We start from the raw sequence: 26,424 nt of genomic DNA, 5'->3' as shown, positions 1-26,424 counted from the left end.
CCAGGGAAGTCCTTCTTTGTTCCTATTGAGGTATCGCTGATGTGCAGTATTATAGTCGTTTCAGGTGTACAACATAGTGATCCAAAATTTTTACAGATTATACTCAAAATGCTATAGACTATATCTAAAGTTATTACAAAATATTGGCTACACTCTCGTCTTACAGGTATTATCCTAGAGTAAACACATTGCCACACATTTTCATAAGCTACCATAAATACCATGAATATCTGACAAGGCTATTTCAAAGGAGGAAAACTTGAATCTCAGTCTCCCAAGTCAACTTAGATGGAAAAGAACTTTTAAAAATGGAGCAGGGGCGGGGGGAGTCTGATTGTAACCTGACTGCTCAAGTCACACAAGCAGTGGGTGATTTACACATATTTGAATAAAGATCACTGCAGACAGTGACTGTAGCCACGAAATTAAATGATGGTCGGTCTCTGAAAGAAAAGGTATAACAAACCCGGACAGGGTACTAAAAAACAGAGACATCTCTCAACCAACAAAGGTCCATCTAGTCAAAAATGTGGTTTTTCCAGTAGTCATGTATGGATGTGAGAGCTAGACCATAAAGAAAGCTGAACATCAAAGAACTGGTTCCTTTGAACTGTGGTGCTGGAGAAGACTCTTGAGAGTCTCTTGGACTGCAAGGAGATCCAACCAGTCCATTGTAAAGGAGATCAGTACTGGGTGTTCATTGGAAGGAGTGATGCTGAAGCTGAAGCTCCAATATTTTGGTCACCTGATGCAAAGAGCTGACACACTGGAAAACACCCTGGCACTGGGAAAGATTGAAGGTGGAAGAAGAAGGGGATGACAGAGGATGAGATGATTGGATGGCATCACTGACTCAGTGGACAGGAATTTGAGTAAAGTCCGGGAGATAGTGAAGGACAGGGAAGCCTGGAGTGCTGCAGTCCATGGGGTCGCAAGGAGTCAGACACAACTTAGCGACTCAACAAATAAATATCAATTTCTCCAGATAACTCAGAGATCTAACTCAGCTTACTGTCATAGAAGTTTTAGACAAAAAGTACAGAATGAAGAAGAGAGCCCTGCCCAAGTATCGTGGAACCCCGAGGAGCCAGGAAGGACCCAGGGGCTTCTTCCCAGGAGGGCGGGGGACAGTGATGTAAGAAAAAAGACAAGTCCCGGAAAGGGGCTGTGATGGGGGAAACCCACACTCCGGGGCAGGGGAGGAGTCCGTTTCCTTCCTTATTCCCTGAGCGTCTCCTCTGGGCTCTTGGCCCCGCGGACTCCACTGAGCCCAGGGAGATGCTGAACATGTGTCCCTCATAAAGGACAGACTTGTGGACACAGAGGGGAAGGAGAGGGTGGGAGGAACGGAGAGAGTGGCATGGAAACATGCACAGCAGCACGTGTGACACAGACCGCGGGGGGATGCGCCGTACGACCCAGGGAGCTGACACGGGGCTCTGTGACAGCCCAGAGGGGAGGGATGGGAGGGAGGGCCAGGTGACACAGACGGCCGCCCCATGCTGATTCACGGCAGAAACCAGCACCACACCGGAAAGTAACGATCCTCCAATTAAAAAAGGTGTGTCTCTGGGCGTCTGAGCCCTCCCCGAAGCATCTCCAGGGCCTCGTGACCCCGTCCATGGTGAGGACCCCCAGGGACCTGCTGGTGGACGGGCAGAGGGGGAAGCAGAAGGAAGGAGTCTGGCCTTCCTCATCTGGAAGGGGCGTCTCAGGAAGTCACGGGGCTGGCTTCCTGCTCTGTCATGGAGACAAATGCCAGGCTTCCTGGGCGGGACAGTTCTCCTTTCTGTGGGGACGCTGATGTGACACCCTTGACGAGAAAAATCCACCTCAGACTGCCAACACCCTGTGCTCTGTCTGTCCAGAGGACACCCAGATCTCCCCATCCTCACAGCCTGGACCGCAGGGAGGAGACGCCATGGCCCCCACCCTCCCCGCCCTGCTCTGCCTCGGTGAGATGGGAGGGGCAGGGGGAGCCATGGTCTGAAGGGACCCCCCCAGCCAGCCTGCTCCCTCAGGGGATCCCAGGGCCCAGGAGGCTCCCGGGGAGGAGAGGCACTGCTCAGAGCTGAGGGCAGACCTCTCACAGGGCTCTCTCTTGCAGGGCTGAGTGTGGGCCTGAGGACCCAGGTGCAGGCTGGTGAGTCTGTCCCCAGGCCCAGCTCCCTCCTCTTGTGGGGACAAGGATCTTCCCCAAGCTGCAGGGAGGGGGAGTCTGGGAGGTATGGGCTGAGAGCCGGGGCCTTCGGGGGACACCTGGTGAGCCTGCCTCTGATTTCCTTCCAGGGATCCACCCCAAACCCAACATCTGGGCTGAGCCGGGCTCTGTGGTCCCCTGGGGGAGCCCTGTGACCATCTGGTGTCAGGGGCCCCCGCATGCCAAAAGCTTCAGTCTGAACAAAGAGGGCACCTCAGCCCCCTGGAACACACAGCCCCCAGTGGAGCCCTGGGACAAGGCAAACTTCTCCATCCTGAATGTCACAGAGCAGGAGGCAGGGAGATACCACTGCTCCCACTTCATCGGAGTTAACTGGTCAGAGCCCAGCGAGCCCCTGGAGCTGCTGGTGGCAGAACAGAAGCCGGCGGGTCAGTTGGGGACCAGACTCTGCACAGGCCCCACCGGGGAGCCCCAGGGGTGATGCTGGGGCCAGGGGGAGGGGTCCCAGGGAGGGGACAGAGAGACGGGGTGGGGGAGGAGAGACTCAGAGAAACAGAGACAGCGCTGAGGGTCCAGAGAGGCCCGCGGAGTCTCGCTCAGAACCAGGCCGGCACCCACACCCACTTCCTCTCTGCAGGACGGCTCAGAGACAGACCCTGCCTCTCGGTGTGGCCGGGCCCCTCGGTGGCCCCGGGGGAGACCGTGACCCTGCTGTGTCAGTCAGGAAACAGGACGGACACCTTCCTTCTGTCCAAGGAGGGGGCAGCCCACCGCCCCCTGCGTCTGCGCTCCCGGGACCAGGACGGGTGGTACCAGGCCGAGTTCTCCTTGAGCCCAGTGACCGCAGCCCACGGGGGCACCTACAGGTGCTACCGCTCACTCAGCACAGACCCCTACCTGCTGTCTCAGCCCAGTGAGCCCCTGGTGCTCGAGGTCTCAGGTGAGGTCCAGTCTGTCCGTCTGACTCAGCAGCTCGGGGCTCTGTGCCCTGGGAGCGCCGGGCGGTCTGCAGTGAGGGGCACCACACTGGGGTCCGTGAGGGGCAGGTGGGCAGTGGGAGGGTCTCGGGGAGGCCACAGGGCCGTGCAGGGCAGAGGGGAGTGAGGTGGGGACCCCAGGTCAGCCCGGTACACCCCTTCCTGGGCTCCAGCTTCCCAGGGCCCCATTCTCCCAGGCACAGACCCAGATCCAAACCTGGGGAGTCTCAGGGCTCTGTGCTCAGGGGAGACAGCCCACCCCAGGGCGGAGTGGGAGCTGGAAGATCTAATACCCCCTCAGGTCATCAAGAGCCGGAGGGGAGTCAGGCAGAGATGGCAGGGGAGCCACAGGCTGAGGGGCCTGAGGCTGCTGGATGTGGGGTCAGTCTGGGGAGGAGCAGGCCCGCCCCAACCCCATCCTGCCTCCGAAGGCTCCAGGGATCGCCGCCTCCCCAGGCAGAGTCAAGCCGGCAGATGCAGAGGGCTGAGGGAGCGCCTGCAGCAGGGTTGGGGTGGGGGGATGGCGGCTCCGTGGGAGCCACAGTTGGGGTCTCGGGGTACTGTCTGAGCTCCGTCAGCTCAGGGTCCTGAACAGGAATGTCTGACAGTAAGATAGAGAGGCCCCGGGAGGCTCCCGAGGAGGACACGGCCCACCCACGGCCTCCCTTCAGGACCCCCTGGCCCTGCTGACACCCTCCCCCAGCACCGCGGTCAGACCCGCGAGTGGGGACGAGGACAGCGTACCATCAGGGGCTGGGCTCCGGGGCCACGCCCTCTCCCGGGAGGCGGGTGCCCAGGGCGCGCACCCTGGTTCCGGGTGACAGGCCAATGCTGACCTGTGCGCCCTCACCCCAGACTACACGGTGCCGAATCTCATCCGGATGGGCCTCGCGGCCTCGGTCCTGCTGCTCCTCGGGATCCTGCTCTGCCAGGCTTGGCACGACCGCGGAGGAGCCCGAGACGTGGCCCGGAGCTGAGCACCGGGACCCCGCACCGCCTGGAGCGCCGGAGCCCGGGACGCGAGCTTCTGGCCCGGGAGCTTCAGGAAGAGCTGTCTGCGGAGACCCCGGGGGAGAGACGCGCCGCGGGGCGGGAGGAGGCCCGGGCGCCCCGCGGGGCTCGGCTTCTGCTCACAGGGGCCCCTCCCTCCCGGGGAGGGCGCCCCGACTCCCGTCTCCTCACCCCGGCCCCAGGCGCATCGCACACGGCAGGGGCGGGTCCTCGCCCTGCACGCCCGTGGGCTCTGTCCACTCTTATGGACGATGTGAGCCTCGTTCGTTGTTAAAGCCCGCCATCCCTTCTCGGAAACAGAACGATGTGGACTCCTCCAGGGCTCCAGAGGTTAAAACTCCGCCCGCCAGTGCAGGAGCTCGGGTCTGATCCCTGGTCCCCGAAGATCCCAGCTAAGCCTGTGTGCCCCAAGGACTGAGCCCGCGTGCCCGGGCACTCTGCATCAGGGGAAGTCGTGGGCCGCAACTCTTCACACCCAGAGAAAAGCCCGGGGGCAGCAGCAGTGAAGACCCAGCACAGCCAAAAACAAATACTCAAATAAATACTTTTTTATGTAAAACAGATTGTCACGTAAGCAACTGACTAAATGGGTGAAGGTGGGGCCCCATTGGGAACAGAGGGATCCAGAACTCTGCCCTGAACCCCCCCGGACCCGAAACGCCCGGCTCTCCTCAGATGACACGCGGTGTCGTTTCTGCAGACAGCATCGCTGGAGGGGACACCCTGGCATTTGAAGTGACCGCCAGGTGCTGTGCTGGTCAACGGCTAAGGAATACAACATTTTATAAGGAGCTCAGGTGTGTGAAGTGTGTGTCTCCTTTGGTGCAAACGCTCTGCGTGGCCAACCTCAAGGAGCCCGGGTGAACGCGCTGAAGGCAGGGTGGGAAGGAAGGAGCAGGCTGACTTTCCCACAGGAGCGAGTCTGGTCCAGCCAGCCCCCACCGGTGGCCCCACGCGCACAGATGTGTCCTTTGTGTTACACAGCACATAGGATCGTCTCCACCTCAGTTTCAAGCCCCACTTTCCATGAAATCAGACGCCAAAACCTTAGTCCATTCAGACGAGAGGGAAAGAGAAAACAATGCAAGTACCAGTTGTGGGAGAAAACACGGAGAACCTTGACTCCAGTACCTTACAGGCTGGAGTGCAGATCGCCTCAGCGATTTGGGGAGGAAATGACAGCCATCAGTTAAAAGGGAGAGACGCACAGTCCCCACCCAGAGTTACGGAACCGAGGGGAAAACTGCGCAGGACCACCGGTACACAAGCAGGAGAGTCTGGACTGGGGGGTCGCTCGTATCAGGCAGATCACAGAAAACCTCACAAACACGAATGCTTCGGTGCATACATGCGATGGAGCTTTTTTGAGTTAAGACCATACTGAGATACTAAGAGTTAACAAAAAGTTAAGACAAAACTCCTCTGACACCATTTGCTAGTGATTCTCCCTTGCAAAATAAATTAACACCAGTCTAGAAAGATCTGCAACCTGTTGCTAGTGTTAGCTTTCCAAAACTGCTGGGAAACCCGAGAATCAGTTGCTGCACTTGGAAATATCTGGTCTTCCAGGCACTGCCTCTCCCTTCCTCCCACACCTTCCCCCAAACCACTGCGGGTTTCCCGGGGGCGTGGGGGGCCCTTCCTTGAACCGCTGGTGTGGTGTGTGTGTGCTGCCCACACACACATATACACACATATATACAAACATTGTATACACACACATATATACATACATATACACACATACATATACACACATATATGTGTGTCTATATGTGTGTATATATATCTGTGTGTATGACAGGATGGGGCGTGGTGTGCTGCCCACACACATACACACATACACACACACACATACACATATATATACACACACACATATATACAGACACACACATTCACACACACATACACACATATACACACATACATATATACACACACATACACACACACATATATATAGACAAACATATACACACATACACACATATATACACATACATACACACGCATACACACACACATACACACACACACATATAGACAAACATATACACACACATACACACATATACACACATACATATATACACACACATACACACATACTATATATAGACAAACATATATACACACGTATTGGAGAAGGAAACGGTAACCCACTCCAGTATTCTTGCCTGGGGAATCCCATGGACGGAGAAGCTTGGTAGGCTACAGTCCATGGGGTCGCAAAGAGTTGGACACGACTGAGCGACGGAACGGAACGGATATACACACGTATACATACATACATACATACACACAAACATGTATATAGATAAACATATACACACATACACACATATACATATATATACACACACATGCACACATATATACATACAGATACACATATGTATACACATATATACACACACATACACACATATTTGCATATGTGTACGTGTGAGCTTGTTTGCTCACTGATATCCAACTCTTGCGACCCCATGGACTGTAGCCCACCAGGCTCTTCTGTTCATGGGATTTCCCAGGGAAGAATACTGGAGTGGGTTGCATTTCCTCCTCCAGGGGATCTTCCCCACCCCAGGATGGAACCCGCGTCTCCTATGGCTCCTTCACTGACAGGTGGATTCTTTCCCCTTGCGCCATCTGGGATATATATATAATATATATATGTATAATCTTCTAAAGGAGAAGGCAGACTGGCCCCTTCTTCCCATCCATTACAAAAGCAAACCGAAAAGCAAACCAGGATTGAAATGCCGACTCAGTGCGTGCTGTGATACGGTTCAAAGGAAATGCTGCAGGCCAAGGACACCAGTCAGACGTGTGGCCTGCGCCAGGCACAGCAGCAAATAAGAAAGCACTGCTTCCACTTATCGGGAAAGATGATGGCCAGCTCTGCGCATCCGTCCAATTCTTCCCCCAAGGTGGTCACACCTGCACACATGCATGCACGCGCACGCACACACTTTTACACACAAACCGCCTGGTGTCACAAGCACCAGGAAAACACACAACACCGCAAGAGGGCAGACTGGCTGGAGTGAGGTGTGTGCAGATTCAGACCCCGGGGCTCTCGTAGCTGGGTCTGGAGCCCTGGCGGCAGGGCTATCGTGAGCCCAGAGCAGGGGCCCCCTGAGGGCCGGTAGGGGCCAGGCTCCACGGCCTCCACGGTGGCAGGACTTGGAGCTCAGGACCCCTGCTGGAGCAAGGCAGCCCAGGGAAGCCCCTGTGGTCACACGCGGGGCCATCGGGGGACAGGACTGGGCGCGGTGTGCTGGCCTCTCTCCATCTCCTGCTGGGACCCTGGAGGGCACGTTCTCCCCTTCACTGCCCACCTTCTGGCCCTCGGGTCTTCCTGGGGAGGGGGGCCTTTCCTGCTGCAGCCAGCACGGCCACCACCTACAAGAGCCGGAAGCTGCAGGTGGACGCCCCCAACCAGGTCCTGGGGGTGCATCCGTCCCCAAAGGCACGCTGCTGAAAACGCCTTGGCTATGCACACCATCTCTTCCTGTTTGGCCTGGAGGCTGAGAGATGGAGGGGACCAGAGTTCCAGTGGGTCCACCATGACCCTGCACTCCCACTTCTTGGCATCATAGACCAGTGACCCACTACCAAGGGTCCTCTAGGCCCCAAGTCAGCAGCGGGGATTCTGTGGCTGGTCTGAACGGCCAGCACAGCCCTGGGACTCAGCTGTCTGTGGGAGACAGTCGGGCTGGCAGCGCTGGCCTTTCTGAGGGCCCTCCACCAGCTGGACCACTGAGACCTGTCCCACTTCCCAGGCGATACACGGATACAGCCTCTCAGCCACACCTGGAGCCCAGAGGTTGGGGGACTGTCAGGGGAGGGCGTGGGGACTGCAGAAGCACTGCACCCCGGGCAGAGGTCCGGAGGGGAGACCTCCTTCCAGCAACCGCCTGCCGCCCCGGGCATCTGGGGCAGTTTGTGAGGCCACCATTAAAACTAAGGCAGTCCTTGCAGCAGAGAAGGCAATGGCAAGCCACTCCAGTACTCTTGCCTAGAAAATCCCATGGATGGAAGAGCCTGGTAGGCTGCAGTCCATGGAGTCACTAAGGGTCGGAGACGACTGAGCGACTTCGCTTTCACTTTTCACTTTCCACTTTCATACATTGGAGAAGGAAATGGCAACCCACTCCAGTGTTCTTGCCTGGAGAATCCCAGGGACAGGGGAGCCTGGTGGGCTTCCGTCTACGGGGTCGCACAGAGTCGGACACGACTGAAGTGACTCAGCAGCCGTCCTTGCAGACGCAGGCAGAAAAGATGGCAGTGGAAGGACATCGTCCCCTCCTCTCCCAGACTCGGGAGGTTCAGGTGGAGCAGCTCCGGGACGCCCCCACCCCGAGGGTGCACTCGGGGTCATCACCTGGGGACTGCAGCTGCTGACGTGACTCAGGGTGAGACGGCCCCCACGCCCACTCACCAGGGTTCCTGAGCCTGACTGCCACCCCGTCCTCTACGTGAAGGCCGCAGCCCTCAGCTCTCAGAGGCGCGGGTCGGGCCAGGATGGGAAACAGTGCCACCCTTGCAGGCTCAGGCAATGCTCTGAGGGGGAGTTCTCACCAGCATGGCCCCTACCCGCTCCCCTGCCCACTTCCACACACCGAGCAGAGCCCTCTCTGGAGCGGCCCCCAGGCCTTGCCTAGCCCCAGCCTTAAGTATCCCTTCTCTTCCGGCCGCTGGGCAGTCAAGTCGACCCAGAGAAGCCCCCTGCTCTAACACCCCTGCCCAGGGGAGACTGGGAGGCAAGCATACCAGCGCGGTCGTCACAGACCCTGGAGGCAGTTCAAATAGTGAACACGGTGGGGCTTGAGAGACACAGGATGCCCTTGGGGAACATTTCGCTGACCCAGGCCACCCAGACTGCCTGAGGCTGCCGCGTGAAGGTCCAGGGTCAGGAACCAGGGTGGGGCCGGGCAGCAGGGCATCACAGTGGCCCCCCAGCTGAAGTCACAGGCAGGGCCAGGTTCGGGCGGGATCACCCCCAGCCTGCCCGTGAAGGAGGCCACCGGCCCCTGGAGAGTTTGGGATGCCAGCCCCCGTATCAGAGCAGAGCCACAGGCCAGAGAAGGGCCGGGGAGCCCGGTGCCCAGGTGCTGTCAGAAACACCTCAGGTTTTTCTGAAGAAGCCCAGGGCGGCGGGAGACTCCCTCATGGGGACCCGTGAGCAGGCTGGCGGTGACGTCGGTGATGAAGACCGCTCCGTGAGGCTACGGGGGGCCCCCAGTCCCGATGATCTGGACGGACTCGGAGAGGCCCTGCTGGCGCCGGGCAGGGAGGCGGGTCAGGGCCCCAGGCAGAGCTGCTCTTCTCCCCGCCGTCTTCCCAGCTTCTCCCGAGGTCGGGCGGCACTCCTGCCCGGGGTGTGCGGCCGTGGACATGGTCTCTCGTGCCTGCAGGGATGGGGCAGCTGGCCGCCCGGCGCCCCCAGGTCCCTTCCGACGTCTTCGGCACCGTGGCCGGGATCATGAGCCTCCGGGCCGCCTTCAGCTCCAGGGCAGGGCTTGCGGCACGCTTCTTCGGGATGAGATGCTTCAGTCTGGGCTTCCTACCAGGATCCGGGCGGCCTCTGAGGCACCGTGTGTCTCCAGGCCGCGGCCCCCAGGCGTCTAAGTCGGCTCAGCCTCTCTTTCTGAGGACGAGGAGGAGGACGGGGAGAACAGGGAGGACGGGGAGGAAAGGGAGGCTTTGGACTGGAGGGGGCGCCGGGTTCCTGAGCCTGGAGCGCCTCCTAAAGGAGGACATCCCCGGGCGCGTCCCCGGCCTGCCCCAGGGCGCTGGCCGCCCTTCCGACCCTACACCTGCCCCTCTTCTGGAAAGCCGAGGGCATGCTCGGGTCGGGGTGTCTTCCTTGGCGCCCAGCCGTTGGGTCTGGGGGGCCCGTCGCGCCATTTGACCTGGCACCTGCGCTCGCCCCTGCAGAGCCAATGGCTCAGGCTTCGGGCAGTGTGGAGACAGACCAACCCGGGGGGCTCAGCCCCTCCCGGCGGCCGCCCCGCCCCGCGGGCCCCGCCCAGCACCCAACGCGCGTCCAGCCCGGACAGCGTCCAGCCCGGACCGCGTCCCCAACGCCCCCAGCTACCCGACCCAGCCACCACCACCGAGCACCGACCCGCCCTGCGGCGGAGTTTTAAATAACAGTCAACAAGTTCAACTACTACAGTAATACAGACCAATTTTCAAGCATGATAGCGAAAAAGTGAAGAAACACTGTGCATGTGTGCGACGTATTCCACTGCATCCAATTCACAAGGAGACAACCCTTTTTACTTGGGGAGGAAGAACTTTGTGGAATCTTAGGACTGGAGGAAGATGTGCTGGAAGAAGCACGAGCTGGAATCAAAACAGCCGGGAGAAATATCAGTCACCTCAGACATGCAGAGGGCACCACCCTTATGGCAGAAAGCGAAGAAGAACTAGAGAGCTTCTTGAAAGTGAGAGGACAGTGAGAAAGTTGGCTTAAAGCTCAACATTCAGAAAACTAAGATCATGGCATCTGGTCCCATCACTTCATGGCAAATAGATGGGGAAACAGTGGAAACAGTGACAGACTTTATCTGGGGGGGCTCCAAAATCTGTAGATGGTGACTGCAGCCATGAAATTAAAAGACGCTTGCTCCTTGGAAGAAAAGTTATGACCAACCTAGACAGCGTATTAAAAAGCAGAGACATTACTTTGCCGACAAAGGTCTGTCTAGTCAAAGCTATGGTTTTTCCAGTGGTCATGTATGGGTGTGAGAGTTGGACTATAAAGAAAGCTGAGCACCGAAGAAATGATGCTTTTAAATTGTGGTGTTGGAGAAGACTCTTGAGAGTCCCTGGGACTGCAAGGAGATCCAACGAGTCCATCCTAAAGGACATCAGTCCTGAATATTCATTGGAAGGACTGATGTTAAAGCTGAAACTCCAGTACTCTGGCCACCTGATGGGAAGATCTGACTCATTGGAAAAGACCCTGATGCTGGGAAAGATTGAAGGCTGGAGGAGAAGGGGACGACAGAGGATTAGATGGTTGCATGGCATCACCAACTCAATGGACATGAGTTTGAGTAAACTCTGGGTGTTGGTGATGGACAGGGAGGCCTGGCGTGCTGCAGTCCATGGGGTCACAGAGTCGGACACGACTGAGCGACTGAACTGAACTGAACTGACCACTAGAGGAAAGAAAGCTCCCACGTGACCTCCTGGTCCTCACACACCGGGGAGGGGGCGGGGGTGCTGTCAGAGGGAAGCTCAGGGGCTGCTGGAACGCGGCCCTGTCCCTCCTGACCCTTGGGTACTGACTCCTATCTGCGGCTCCTTACTGGCTCCACCGCCCTCCCTGGCTTCTCACCCCAGTGAGGCAGGGCTGAAGCAGGCTGGGGAAAGCCAAGCCCCGCGCAGGGGCCGAGTCACAGCAAACCCGCCACACACTGTCAGCGTGTTTCCACACACCACGACCTCAGCTGCCCGGTCGGCCTCACTGAGTCCAGCCGGATGATGAGCCACTGTCCGGGGGGAAACGGGGCCTCGGACACACACTCTACCACCGGATGGCATGCGGTGCAGAATTTAAGTGGGGTCCATGTCAGTTTCTGAACATAAAAATCAAGAATAATCTGGCTGGAGGCCGCCACTGTGGATGTGAAGGGTTCAACCCTGCAGGCAGTAGGATGGGGTCACAGCATGTTTGGTTCCAGACTGAACCATATCAGGAAGCCTGGGCTCCATCTGGTCCCCAGTGAGGACAGTGTGTGGAGGAGAACGCTCATGGAGGGAAGGGCGTCCCTCTCCTCTGGAATTCCTGTGCCCAGGTCCTTGGAGCGACGAACTAGAATGAGGCGATCAAATACAAAAGCGCAACTGTAGAGGCGGGATCAGCTACATAATTCAGGGAAACAGTGAAAATCGAGAATGCAGGGCCCCACGTTCACGTCAAGGCAGTAACCTGAGAGCGTTAAAGCCAGGTGGAAGCCTGCCTATTCGCACAGGCCCCGCCCACGAGCGGCTCTGCACGGAGCAGTGGGCAGCCGGGGGGTGCACACCGCGGTGCCAGTGCCGCCAGCACTTCCAGGGTGCCTCCTGGGGCCCCGCCCCCATGGCTGCTGCACACACACCACACTCTCCACACGCACGCACTCCACACCACACACTCCACACGCACGCACTCCACACGCACGCACTCCACACCACACACTCCACATGCACGCACTCCACACGCACGCACTCCAACGCACGCACTCCACACGCACGCACTCCACACCACACACTCCACACGACACTCTCCACACGCACGCACTCCACACCACACTCTCCACACCACACACTCCACACGCACGCACTCCACACCACACTCTCCACACCACACTCTCCACACCACACTCTCCACACCACACTCTCCACACCACGCACTCCACACCACGCACTACACACCACACACTCCTCACCACACTCTCCACACCACACTCTCCACACCACACTCTCCACACCACAGTCTCCACACCACGGACTCCACACCACACTCTCCACACGCACGCACTCCACACGCACGCACTCCACACCACGCACTCCACACCACACTCTCCACACCACACTCTCCACACCACACTCTCCACACCACGCACTCCACACCACACTCTCCACACCACACTCTCCACACCACACTCTCCACACCACACTCTCCACACCACGCACTCCACACCACACTCTCCACACCACACTCTCCACACCACACTCTCCACACCACACTCTCCACACCACACTCTCCACACCACGCACTCCACACCACACTCTCCACACGCACGCACTCCACACGCACGCACTCCACACCACGCACTCCACACCACACTCTCCACACCACACTCTCCACACCACACTCTCCACACCACACTCTCCACACGCACGCACTCCACACCACACTCTCCACACCACACTCTCCACACCACGCACTCCACACCACACACTCCACACGCACGCACTCCACACGCAGGCACTCCACACCACACTCTCCACACCACACTCTCCACACCACACTCTCCACACCACACTCTCCACACCACACTCTCCACACCACGCACTCCACACCACACACTCCACACGCACGCACTCCACACGCAGGCACTCCACACCACACTCTCCACACCACACTCTCCACACCACACTCTCCACACCACACTCTCCACACGCACGCACTCCACACCACACTCTCCACACGCACGCACTCCACACCACACTCTCCACACCACACTCTCCACACCACACTCTCCACACCACACTCTCCAACCACACTCTCCACACGCACGCACTCCACACCACACTCTCCACACCACACTCTCCACACCACACTCTCCACACCACGCACTCCACACCACACTCTCCACACGCACGCACTCCACATCACACACTCCACACCACACTCTCCACACCACACTCTCCACACCACACTCTCCACACCACACTCTCCACACCACACTCTCCACACCACACTCTCCACACCACACTCTCCACACGCACGCACTCCACATCACACACTCCACACCACACTCTCCACACCACAGTCTCCACACCACACTCTCCACACCACGCACTCCACACCACACTCTCCACACCACACTCTCCACACCACACTCTCCACACCACACTCTCCACACCACGCACTCCACACCACGCACTCCACACCACAGTCTCCACACCACAGTCTCCACACCACACTCTCCACACCACGCACTCCACACCACGCACTCCACACCACGCACTACACACCACGCACTCCACACCACACTCTCCACACCACAGTCTCCACACCACGCACTCCACACCACACTCTCCACACCACACTCTCCACACCACACACTCCTCACCACACTCTCCACACCACACTCTCCACACGCACGCACTCCACACCACACTCCCCACACCACACTCTCCACACCACACACTCCACACCACACTCTCCACACCACACTCTCCACACCACGCACTCCACACCACACTCTCCACACCACACTCTCCACACCACACTCTCCACACCACGCACTCCACACCACACTCTCCACACCACACTCTCCACACGCACGCACTCCACACCACACACTCCACACGCACGCACTCCACACCACACTCTCCACACCACGCACTCCACACCACACTCTCCACACCACACTCTCCACACCACGCACTCCACACCACACTCTCCACACCACACTCTCCACACCACACTCTCCACACCACGCACTCCACACCACACTCTCCACACGCACGCACTCCACACCACACACTCCACACCACACTCTCCACACCACACTCTCCACACCACACTCTCCACACCACAGTCTCCACACCACACTCTCCACACCACGCACTCCACACCACGCACTCCACACCACACTCTCCACACCACACTCTCCACACGCACGCACTCCACACCACACTCTCCACACCACGCACTCCACACGCACGCACTCCACACCACGCACTCCACACCACACTCTCCACACCACGCACTCCACACGCACGCACTCCACACCACACTCTCCACACCACACTCTCCACACCACACTCTCCACACCACACTCTCCACACCACACTCTCCACACCACACTCTCCACACGCACGCACTCCACACCACACACTCCACACGCACGCACTCCACACCACACTCTCCACACCACACTCTCCACACCACACTCTCCACACCACAGTCTCCACACCACGCACTCCACACGCACGCACTCCACACCACACTCTCCACACCACACTCTCCACACCACACACTCCACACGCACGCACTCCACACCACACTCTCCACACCACACTCTCCACACCACACACTCCACACGCACGCACTCCACACCACACTCTCCACACCACACTCTCCACACCACACACTCCACACGCACGCACTCCACACCACACTCTCCACACCACGCACTCCACACCACGCACTCCACACCACGCACTACACACCACGCACTCCACACCACACTCTCCACACCACAGTCTCCACACCACGCACTCCACACCACACTCTCCACACCACACTCTCCACACCACACACTCCTCACCACACTCTCCACACCACACTCTCCACACGCACGCACTCCACACCACACTCCCCACACCACACTCTCCACACCACACACTCCACACCACACTCTCCACACCACACTCTCCACACCACGCACTCCACACCACACTCTCCACACCACACTCTCCACACCACACTCTCCACACCACGCACTCCACACCACACTCTCCACACCACACTCTCCACACGCACGCACTCCACACCACACACTCCACACGCACGCACTCCACACCACACTCTCCACACCACGCACTCCACACCACACTCTCCACACCACACTCTCCACACCACGCACTCCACACCACACTCTCCACACCACACTCTCCACACCACACTCTCCACACCACGCACTCCACACCACACTCTCCACACGCACGCACTCCACACCACACACTCCACACCACACTCTCCACACCACAGTCTCCACACCACACTCTCCACACCACAGTCTCCACACCACACTCTCCACACCACAGTCTCCACACCACACTCTCCACACCACGCACTCCACACCACACTCTCCACACCACAGTCTCCACACCACACTCTCCACACCACGCACTCCACACCACGCACTCCACACCACACTCTCCACACCACACTCTCCACACGCACGCACTCCACACCACACTCTCCACACCACGCACTCCACACGCACGCACTCCACACCACGCACTCCACACCACACTCTCCACACCACGCACTCCACACGCACGCACTCCACACCACACTCTCCACACCACACTCTCCACACCACACTCTCCACACCACACTCTCCACACGCACGCACTCCACACCACACACTCCACACGCACGCACTCCACACCACACTCTCCACACCACACTCTCCACACCACACTCTCCACACCACAGTCTCCACACCACGCACTCCACACGCACGCACTCCACACCACACTCTCCACACCACACTCTCCACACCACACACTCCACACGCACGCACTCCACACCACACTCTCCACACCACACTCTCCACACCACACACTCCACACGCACGCACTCCACACCACACTCTCCACACCACACTCTCCACACCACACACTCCACACGCACGCACTCCACACCACACTCTCCACACCACACTCTCCACACCACACTCTCCACACCACACACTCCACACGCACGCACTCCACACCACACTCTCCACACCACACACTCCACACCACACTCTCCACACCACACTCTCCACACCACACACTCCACACCACACTCTCCACACGCACGCACTCCACACCACACTCTCCACACCACACTCTCCACACCACACTCTCCACACCACAGTCTCCACACCACACTCTCCACACCACACTCTCCACACCACACTCTCCACACCACACTCTCCACATCACACACTCCACACCACACTCTCCACACGCACGCACTCCACATCACACACTCCACACCACACTCTCCACACCACAGTCTCCACACCACACTCTCCACACCACGCACTCCACACCACACTCTCCACACCACACTCTCCACATCACACACTCCACACCACACTCTCCACACCACACTCTCCACACCACACTCTCCACACCACACTCTCCACATCACACACTCCACACCACACTCTCCACACGCACGCACTCCACATCACACACTCCACACCACACTCTCCACACCACAGTCTCCACACCACACTCTCCACACCACGCACTCCACACCACGCACTCCACACCACACTCTCCACACCACAGTCTCCACACCACACTCTCCACACCACGCACTCCACACGCACGGACTCCACACCAGACACTTCACACCACACACTCCACACCACGCACTCCACACCACGCACTCCACATGCACGCACTCCACACCACACACTCCACACGCACGCACTCCACACGCACGCACTCCAACCACACACTCCACACGCACGCACTCCACACGCACGCACTCCACACCACGCACTCCACACGCACGCACTCCACACCACACACTCCACACGCACGCACTCCACATGCACGCACTCCACACCACACACTCCACACGCACGCACTCCACACCACGCACTCCACACGCACGCACTCCACACCACGCACTCCACACGCACGCACTCCACACCACACTCTCCACACCACACACTCCACACCACACTCTCACACCACACTCTCCACACCACACACTCCACACCACACTCTCCACCCCATGCACTCCTCACCACACTCTCCACACCACACTCTCCACACCACACTCTCCACACCACACACTCCAACCACACACTCCACACGCATGCACTCCACACCACGCACTCCACATGCACGCACTCCACACCACGCACTCCACACGCACGCACTCCACACCACACTCTCCACACCACGCTCTCCACACCACACTCTCCACACCACGCACTCCACACCACACTCTCCACACCACACACTCCACACCACACACTCCACACGCACGCACTCCACACCACACTCTCCACACCACACACTCCACACCACACTCTCCACACGCACGCACTCCACACCACACTCTCCACACCACACTCTCCACACCACACTCTCCACACCACACACTCCATACGCACGCACTCCACACCACACTCTCCACACGCACGCACTCCACACGCACGCACTCCACACCACACACTCCACACCACGCACTCCACATGCACACACTCCACACCACACACTCCACATGCACACAGTCCACACGCACGCACTCCACACGCACACACTGCACACACACACTCCACACCACACACTCCACACGCACGCACTCCACACCACACACTCCATACCACACACTCCACACGCACGCACTCCACACGCACGCACTCCACACGCACGCACTCCACACCACACACTCCACATGCACACACTCCACACCACACACTCCACATGCAACTACTCGGTGTGGGTCGTCTCCTCTTGTGAGGGTGCTCCCAGACTCACTCAGGAATTTACCTGAAACACACGGGATTAGGCATCGGTCTAAACCACCGACGCGTCTGACTCCAGGAACCTGCCTGCCTCTGCCGCATGACTCCCAGCTCAGACCTACCCAGTGCCGCCCTGAGGAGCTGGCAGGACCCTCACACCCACCAGCATGGTTGGATGTCCATCAACCCCAGGCTCTCTACCCAAGGCCGGCAGCCGCGTGCAGGGGAGTCAGGCTCTGGGGTCAGGTTTGCCGGGCTTCCATTCCCAGATGGAAACTTCTGGAGATCTGAGCCTGAAGAACAGACCCTGTGACCCGAAGCCTTGGTGCTGTCATCGGGCAAACGGAAAGGCTCCAGCAAAAGGAGAGCTCCGATGACAGGCCCTGAAATAACTGGCCCGACACGGGTCTCCACTCCCTGGGAGAACTTGCGTGTGGAGAGGAGGAAGCCTGGGGCCTCTTGATCAGAGGATCTCTCTGTGCCAGGGTCCTGGGTTTGCGGCCTCATGTGCTGAGCACTGAGCAGGTGATGACTCGGGGCAGGGGAAGGAGGGACGTTCTGAGCTCCGGCAGCAGTAGGTGCCCTGTGACTCCCAAACAGGACAGCTGCCCTGGTCCTTGCAGATGGGCAGTGAGCACGGGTATGGGGAAGGGCCTCTGGAGGTGGTGTGGGCAGGGGCCCTGAGCCCTCCTCCGCTCTCTGCTTCTGTCCTCAGGGGTAAAACAGAAGCTGACAACAAACAGACGACCTGGGGGTTTCTGACAGGGTCATGATGACTCAAGGGGGAGAGGACATTCTCTGAGACAGATGGATCTGGGAAAGCTGGATATCCACCTGCAGAACGAAGCTCGATGTTACACACGCCATGTGAAAAGATCAGCTCAGAATGGATCCATGTGACAGCTGAAATTCTCTAAGAGAAATGTTGTCATGTTGACAATAGATTCTTTGCTCTGACAGGAAAAGGACCAGAAGAAAAGAAAAAAAAAAAAGATGAATTTCACCAAAATCTAACCTGGTGGTACCTCAAAAACCCTCTCTAGAGTATAAAAGACAGCCAACAAAATTTGAAAAAAATATTAGCACATCGTCCAGTCAGAATATAGTATCCCGATACATGAAGAATATTTTTAACTCAATAACAAGACATGACCCAATATTTTTTAAATGGTCAAAGGCTTAAATAGATATTTCTACAGAGAAGATATAAGAGTGGACGGCTAGCACATGAAAGGATGTTTAGAACACCTGTCATTAGGGAAATGAAAGTTAAACCACGATGAGATACTGTTTGAACCCAATGAGATGGACCATGATTTGAGAAACTAACAACTGGTGATGAGGCTGTGGGGAAACCTGAAGCCATGACATTGCGGGTGAGGATAGGAAATGGCTCCACCACTGTGCAAAGCAAGTCGGCAGTTCCTTGAAAAGCAAACCCAAATTAGCATTTGACCCAGAAGGCCCACTTCTTGGTGCAGTTTCTATTATGCAAGATGAATAGGATCTGGAGACCCACTGCAGCACGGTGTGCCTGTGGCTGACCACACCGTGCTGTCAGCTAGACGGCACAGAGAGCAGACCCCCTGTGAAGCGCGTCTACCACAATTAATGCTTCCCTGATGCTCAGAGGTTAAAGCATCTGCCTGCGATGCGGGAGGCCTGGGTTTGATCCCTGGGTCGGGAAGATCCCCTGGAGAAGGAAATGGCAACCCACTCCAGTATTCTTGCCTGGAGAATCCCATAGACAGAGGAGTCTGGTGGGCTACAGTCCACGGGGTCGCAGAAAGTCGGACACGACTGAGCGACTTCACTTTCACTTTCACCACAATTAAAAAATCAGAAAGCCGCCAACAGATACTCAAACATGCATGCAAGTGTGTTCACTGAGGTAGCCACAGGGGACAAAAAAGGACAGCAACCCAAAAGTCTGTCACTGATGAGTGGATAAGCAAAAACACCATTCACTGTTTTCAAATGGCATTTTGTCCAAAGCACAGAGACAGAGGCCCCAGGACGCAGGAGGCTCGGTGGGGACAGTTCCTTGGGGGAGAGGGGGAATGTCCTCAGCCCGGATCTGACCCCAGCCCTCAGGGCGCAGAGCAGATATGGAGCATCCAGGACGTGTGGTGGGGTGGGCACTCACAGGGAACTCTCTTCCAGGGCTGTGCTGGGGCCCATGGGACCAGGGACAACCAGGTGAGCCCCCAGACCTGCTTCCACTCACCACCCCTGGTCACTGGGGAGCACAGTGGGTCGGGGCCGCTGGTGGTCCATCTGGGAGGGGCCTGGGTGACAGCTGGGGAACCTGGAGGAGAAGGGAGCTGTGACTCCTCAGGTCTGATTCCTTTCCAGAGGTTCTCCCCAAACCCTCCATCTGGGCCGACCCAGGCACCATAGTCACCCAGGGGAGCCCCGTGACCATATGGTGTCAGGGGTCTCTGCTGGCGGATGCTTACTATCTGGATAAAGAGAGGGGCTCTGTATCCTGGGAGGCTAAGGCCCCACAGGGCTCCAGGAACAAGGCCTGGTTCCACTGTGAATCCTTGAGCTCAAGTGAGGCTGGGCAGTATCAGTGTGCATATCAGAGCAGGAATCTCTGGTCAGATTGGAGCGACCCCCTGCCCCTGGTGGTGACAGGTAAGAGGAAGGGTGGGTCCCTCAGGTCCCTCCCACCGTGGGGGCCTCCTCACGGCAGAGGAGCAGAGTGTGGGCTCAGGGGGCCCCTGCCTTCCCAGCCCACACCTGGGGTCACAGGATGGAGGTCCCCCTTTGACACAGCCCCTCGCCCCCAGAAATGTACAGGAAACCCTCGCTCTCCACCCAGCCCGGCTCGCTCATGCTCCCCAGAGACAACCTGACCTTCCGGTGTCACTCAGAGGCCGGCTTTAGCAGCTTCGCTCTGACCAAGGATGAGGGGCTCAGCCCGCCCCTCCGTCTAGAAGGGCAACAGAGCCCTGACTTCCCCCTGGGCTGCAAGAGCCATGCCCACGGGGGCCGGTACAGATGTTACAGCGGACACAACCTCTCCTACACGTGGTCAGCCCCCAGCGCCTCCCTGGATATCCTGATCACGGGTGAGGCACCCCTGTCCTGGCCCAGGTCCCAACTGTCTGCTCAGAGCACTGGACCTGGTAGGGACGGGTCCGGGGAGAGGGCCCTGGATCAGAGGCCCAGGTGGGGCAGGGGTCTAGAAGTGGAGCGTGAAAACAGGAGTGAGATGCACAAAGATTAAGGAGACCCACACAGATGGGCTGAGAGGAGCTGGGCGGGCTCACGGGGAGGCCCTCAGCTCAGGGTCCGGGGTGTGGAGAGGGGTTCTCTACACATTACCCCATTCTGTCCCCCAGGAATGCACAGGAAACCCTCCCTCTCTGCCCGCCCATGGGTCTCCGTGCCCTGGGGAGAGAATATGACCCTGCAGTGTCGCTCTGAGGTCCAGTCAGACATCTTCCATCTGTCCAAGGAGGGTTCACTCGTTCCTCCCCAGCACCTTCGTCTGCAGGACCCTGCTCCACCCATTCAGGCCAACTTCACCCTGCCTGCTGTGACCTTGGCCCACAGTGGGAGCTACAGGTGCTACAGCTCATGCAGCACCGCCCCCCACCTGCTGTCCCTCCCCAGCGACCCCCTGGAGCTCCTGCTCTCAGGTGAGGAGACCCCTGCCCATACCCACAGAGGAGTCAGACCCACAGCTCAGCCCTGTCCCCAGGTAGCTCTGGGCTGCGTGGGAAGAAGAGAGACACGGGGACTTCAGCCACACGGAGAGATGGATAATACAAGGGGGTCCCTCTCCCTCTACTCCACGTACCCCCTCCCCAGGGTCCAGGCAGTGCTGGGTGTGCAGAGAGGGGACTGCGGAGTGGAGCGCTCTGGGCTTTGAGGGAAGGATGAAGCTAAAAGCAGCATGACCCAGACACACCCCCACACCCTCCTCCTGTCCTTGTACCAGGGAGCAGCTGGGGCCTGGAGACCCCCACCCACATGCGCGAGCTCCACAGCCGCTGAGTAACCGAGTCCTTGTACCAGGGAGCAGCTGGGGCCTAGAGACCCCCACCCACATGCGCGAGCTCCACAGCCGCTGAGTAACCAAGTCCTCCTAGCCTAGAGGAGACGAAGTCTCCCCGGCCCTGGGCGACCTCCTGCTCCCCCTTCCCCACTAAACCTTTACAGGTTGCTTCCCACAGGGTCTCAAGTAGGGTGGGGATGAAGGGAGGGGGCTTCAGGTCCCAAGTATAACTGAGCTCACTGGTCCCTACTGGCTGCTCAGAGTGAGAAGAAATGCGTGAGGGGGAAGCCACCCAGCTGGACAGGAAGAGAAGAGGAGGCGGCCTCCCCGCCTCTGTCCGTGGTGCTGATCCCGGGAGGCTGAAAGTCAACGGCGCCAAGGGAATCAGCCCCACAACGTGCAGGGCAGAACGAAGGTGGCCTTCTCGCCTCTGCCTGTGGTGCTGATTTCTGGGAGGCTGAAAGTCAAGAGCGCCAAGGGAACCAGCCCCACAGTGTGCAGGGCAGAGTGAAGGTGGCCTCTGTCCGTGGTGCTGAATCCCGGGATCCTGAGCGTCAAGGGCGCCAAGGGAATCAGCCCCACAGTGTGGAGGGCTGAGTGAAGGTGACCTCTGTCCGTGGTGCTGATCCCGGGAGGCTGAAAGTCAAGAGCGCCAAGGGAACCAGCCCCACAGTGTGCAGGGCAGAGTGAAGGTGGCCTTCATCCGTGGTGCTGATTCCCTGGAGCTGGAGCGTCAAGGGCACCAAGGGAACCAGCCCCACAGTGTGCAGGGCAGAGTGAAGGTGGCCTCCCCGCCTCTGTCCGTGGTGCTGATTCCCTGGAGCCTGAGAGTCAAGGGCGCCAAGGGAAGCAGCCCCACAGTCTGCAGGGCAGAGTGGAGGTGGCCTCACATTTCCAAGTCAAAGAGGTGGGAGGCTTCACTGTACAGTTACATGTAAACCAATGAAAGTAGAACATTCTCCCATACTATATCAAAAATAAACTCAAAATGGTTTGAAGACCTAAATGTTAGACATAACATCATAAAAGTTCCCGAAGCGAACACGGGCCAAGCACTCTTTGATATACGTTGTATCAATATTTTCATAGATCAGTCTCCCAAGGCAAAATAAATAAAAGCAAAAGATAACAAATGGGACCTCATCAAACCTATAAACTTTAGCACAGCAAAGGAAAACATCAACTTGAAAAGCCAACATATGGAATTGTAGAAACATTTTCAAATGATATGACAAATATATGAACTGCTCATATGACTCAAAATTAAAGAAACAAACAACCCATCGAAAATGGGCAGAAGAACTGAACATTTTCCCAAAGACATACAGATGGCCAACGGGCACAAAAGAAGATGCTCAACACTGTCAAGTTTTAGAAAAATATAGATCAAGCCTGCAATGAGTCACCACCACACACCAGCTGGAATGGATATCAACAAAATCTACAGGTAGTAAATGCTGGAGAGGGTGTGGAGAAAAGAGAGCCCTCCAACACCATTGGGACATGTGTGTGCTTCAGCCATGTCTGACTGCTTGCGACCCCATGGACTGTAGCCCTCCAGGCTCTTCTGTCCATGAGACTCTCCAGGCAAGAATACTGGAGCGGGTTGCCATGCCCTCATCCAGGGCATCTTCCCCACCCAGGGATGGAATGCACAGCTCTCAGGCTTCCTGCATTGGCAGGCAGCTTCTTTACCACTAGCATCACCTCTCCCACCTTGAAAGGTGCTTTTCTTCCAGCTTAGAGCCATCCCGTCTCTGGCTACTAGAGGGCATGTGAGCGACATAGGCAGAGTCTGTCCTCGCGGCAAGACCCTGTTCAGGAGACACCCCCAGGGTTCCTGTTGAATGAGTGCATCCTTCCCCCAAACCAGCGTCTGCCCTCAGAATAAGCCAGCTGAGTCCAGGAGAGAAGACGCACCCAGCTGGTCCAGCAGAAGCTCTTAAAGACCCCTCAGTTAGAGTCCTCACACTTCACTGGTTAAACGAACCTCCCACCTAAACTGCTAATTCCCGCATCTCTGCCACATCACAGCACCACAGACTTCAAGGTGATGAATTCAGCAGAAAGCCCTGGACTGGGAGTTTGAACGATAAGGTGTCAGAAAGGGTACCATGGGTTGGTATGTTGGATGTGGATGAATCACATTTCCCTTCCCCAGCAGGTCCTGCCTCTGTTTAACAAAAGAGCAGCTATGATTCTACAAAGTAGTTGTGCGGCTCAAGACTCCACCCAGGGCAAGAGACAGTCATCCAGAAATGCAGATCTAAGAGTTCCCTAATTATTGAAAACAATTGTCTTAATTAAGGAGGTTCAGTGAACTGATCTTCCACAAGGTGCCCAGAGCACAGAATGGTCAAGGACAGTCCCTTCAATAAACGGTGCTGGAAAAGCTAGATGACAGCAGGCAGGAGGGTGAAACTGGACCCTCAGCTCACACTATATGTGAAATCATCTCAAAATGCAGTACAGACTTAAACACAGGGCGTGAAACCATCAAGGAACAAGAAAACACAGGGGGAGTGTCGTGACATGGGTGTGGACAAGGTTTCTTTGGATATGACACCAAAAGCACAGGCAGCAAAGACAGAACCAGACCAGGGGGAGTCCTGTAAATAAAAACCTCCTACACAACAAAGGAAACAGTCAACAGGAAAGGCGATGCATGCAACGGGAGAAGATGTGTGCAAACCACACATGTGATAAGGAGCTACTTCCCAAATATACAGGGTGCTCGGAGAAGGCAATGGCAAGCCACTCCAGTGCTATTGCCTAGAAAATCCCATGGATGGAAGAGCCTGGTAGGCTGCAGTCCATGGGGTCGCTAAGGGTCGGACATGACTGAGCGACTTCGCTTTCACTTTTCACTTTCACACATTGGAGAAGGAAATGGCAACCCACTCCGGTGTTCTTGCCTGGAGAATCCCAGGGACGGGGGAGCCTGGTGGGCTTCCGTCTGTGGGGTCACACAGAGTCGGACACGACGAAGTGACTTGGCAGCAGCAGCACACAACTCAACGTAAAGTAACAACAGCCCGGTTTCTAAGTGGGCAAAGGACCTGAACAGGTATCTCTCAAAAGACGATGTCCAGATGACCAAACAGGACATGGACCGGTGCTCAGCACCCAGCAGTCCCCAGGGGAGCACTCATCAGAGCCGCTGAGGTGTCACCACACGTGTTACAGCCACTTGACTGCTAGGAAAAGGACAGACAACACGTGCTGCCCAAATGCGGGGAGAAGAGAACCCTGTGCGAGGTCATTGGGAAGGCAATAGGTGCAGACACCGTGGAAAACAGTATGGAGTTTCCTCAAAAGATTAAACACAGAGCTACCTACCACATGATCCAGCAAGTCCACTCTGGGGTATGTATCCAAAGAAGAGGAAGCCATGGCGTCACAGACGTACCTGCACTCCCGTGTTCTGCTGCGTTGTTCCCAGTAGCAGGATGTGGCCACAAGCTGGATGTCTGTCCATAGGTGAACGCACAAAGAAAATGCCAGACACACTCGCACACACAGCAGGGTCTCACTCAGCCTGTAAACAAAGGGAATCCCTGCTTTTGAGATGGAGTGGATGACGCTGGAGAACTTCACGCCGAGGAAAGTAAGCCAGACACAGACGCGCAACGCCCACTGACCTGTGGCATCGAGAGCAGACTCCGAGACGTGGAGGAGGACTAGTCAGCAGAGGCTGGGCGGGTAAATGAGGCGGCGCTGGGCACGGGCAACAACCTTTCAGGGACGCCAACCAGGAAGGCCTGGAGGCCTGGTGTGCAGCGAGGTGACTAGCGCTGACCATACTCTAGTGTAGACGCCGTCCTGCTCAGAGGGTAGCCCCGAAGTGTCCTCACCAGACCCGCAGACCAAGGTGAACCACGGGAGCCGATGGGCACGCTAGTTACAATGGGCACGACTGCGGAACTTATTTCACAGCATGGACAGAAGTCAGAACGTCAAGCGGTGCACGCGGAACAGGTACGCTTTCTGTCAGTTATACCTCGGTAAAGCTGAAACGGTTTTCTTTCATTTAATCACACCAGGCACGTTGGGAGTTACTCCATTTCTGACTTTAGGCACTTGCTCCCATGCTTAAAATACATATTTACATTTTTATTTCTGAACACGTATGCATCCTCCTCCTCCTTTAGAAAAGACAGTGTTCAACGGTACTTAACCTGAACTCTGGGTACTCATATACACGTGTGTGGGCATGCGCGCTCCTCTGTGCACACGTGTGGGTGTGTTTATGCGTGCAAGTGT

General features: G+C 57.3%; 2 protein-coding genes across 2 annotated transcripts; both read left to right on the top strand.

Moving 5' to 3' along the window:
- Positions 1-1,776: 1,776 nt before the first annotated feature.
- LOC129546019 (leukocyte immunoglobulin-like receptor subfamily B member 4) lies at positions 1,777-4,710 on the top strand. Its single transcript, XM_055410701.2, has 5 exons — positions 1,777-1,955; positions 2,108-2,143; positions 2,290-2,589; positions 2,799-3,101; positions 3,994-4,710. Exons 1-5 carry the CDS (start codon positions 1,922-1,924, stop codon positions 4,113-4,115), a joined length of 795 nt encoding a protein of 264 aa, XP_055266676.2. The 5' UTR covers positions 1,777-1,921; the 3' UTR covers positions 4,116-4,710.
- Positions 4,711-9,326: 4,616 nt separating this feature from the next.
- Positions 9,327-22,160, top strand: LOC148774257 (leukocyte immunoglobulin-like receptor subfamily A member 6). The gene is given in 10 exon segments (XM_088830698.1): positions 9,327-9,456; positions 9,573-9,786; positions 9,911-10,009; positions 10,096-10,335; positions 20,148-20,285; positions 20,287-20,351; positions 20,508-20,792; positions 20,948-21,229; positions 21,503-21,802; positions 22,105-22,160. Coding segments are annotated over 10 exon segments (1,809 nt in total).
- The last annotated feature ends 4,264 nt before the right edge of the window (positions 22,161-26,424 follow it).

This window comes from Moschus berezovskii, chromosome 22 (assembly GCF_049115385.1).
Source record: "Moschus berezovskii isolate FMDL1 chromosome 22, NW_MosBer_1.0, whole genome shotgun sequence".
Taxonomy (NCBI): Eukaryota; Metazoa; Chordata; class Mammalia; order Artiodactyla; family Moschidae; genus Moschus; species Moschus berezovskii.
Note: the sequence above shows the minus strand (reverse complement) of the source record. Positions and strands in the feature narration are given on the sequence as shown.

Bases quoted from the DNA above. Each gene is read 5' to 3' on its own strand.
- LOC129546019 (XM_055410701.2), top strand. From the start codon at position 1,922: ATGGCCCCCACCCTCCCCGCCCTGCTCTGCCTCG. The intron at 1,956-2,107 runs GTGAGATGGGAG...TCTCTCTTGCAG, and splicing joins CCCCGCCCTGCTCTGCCTCG to GGCTGAGTGTGGGCCTGAGG. The intron at 2,144-2,289 runs GTGAGTCTGTCC...ATTTCCTTCCAG, and splicing joins GAGGACCCAGGTGCAGGCTG to GGATCCACCCCAAACCCAAC.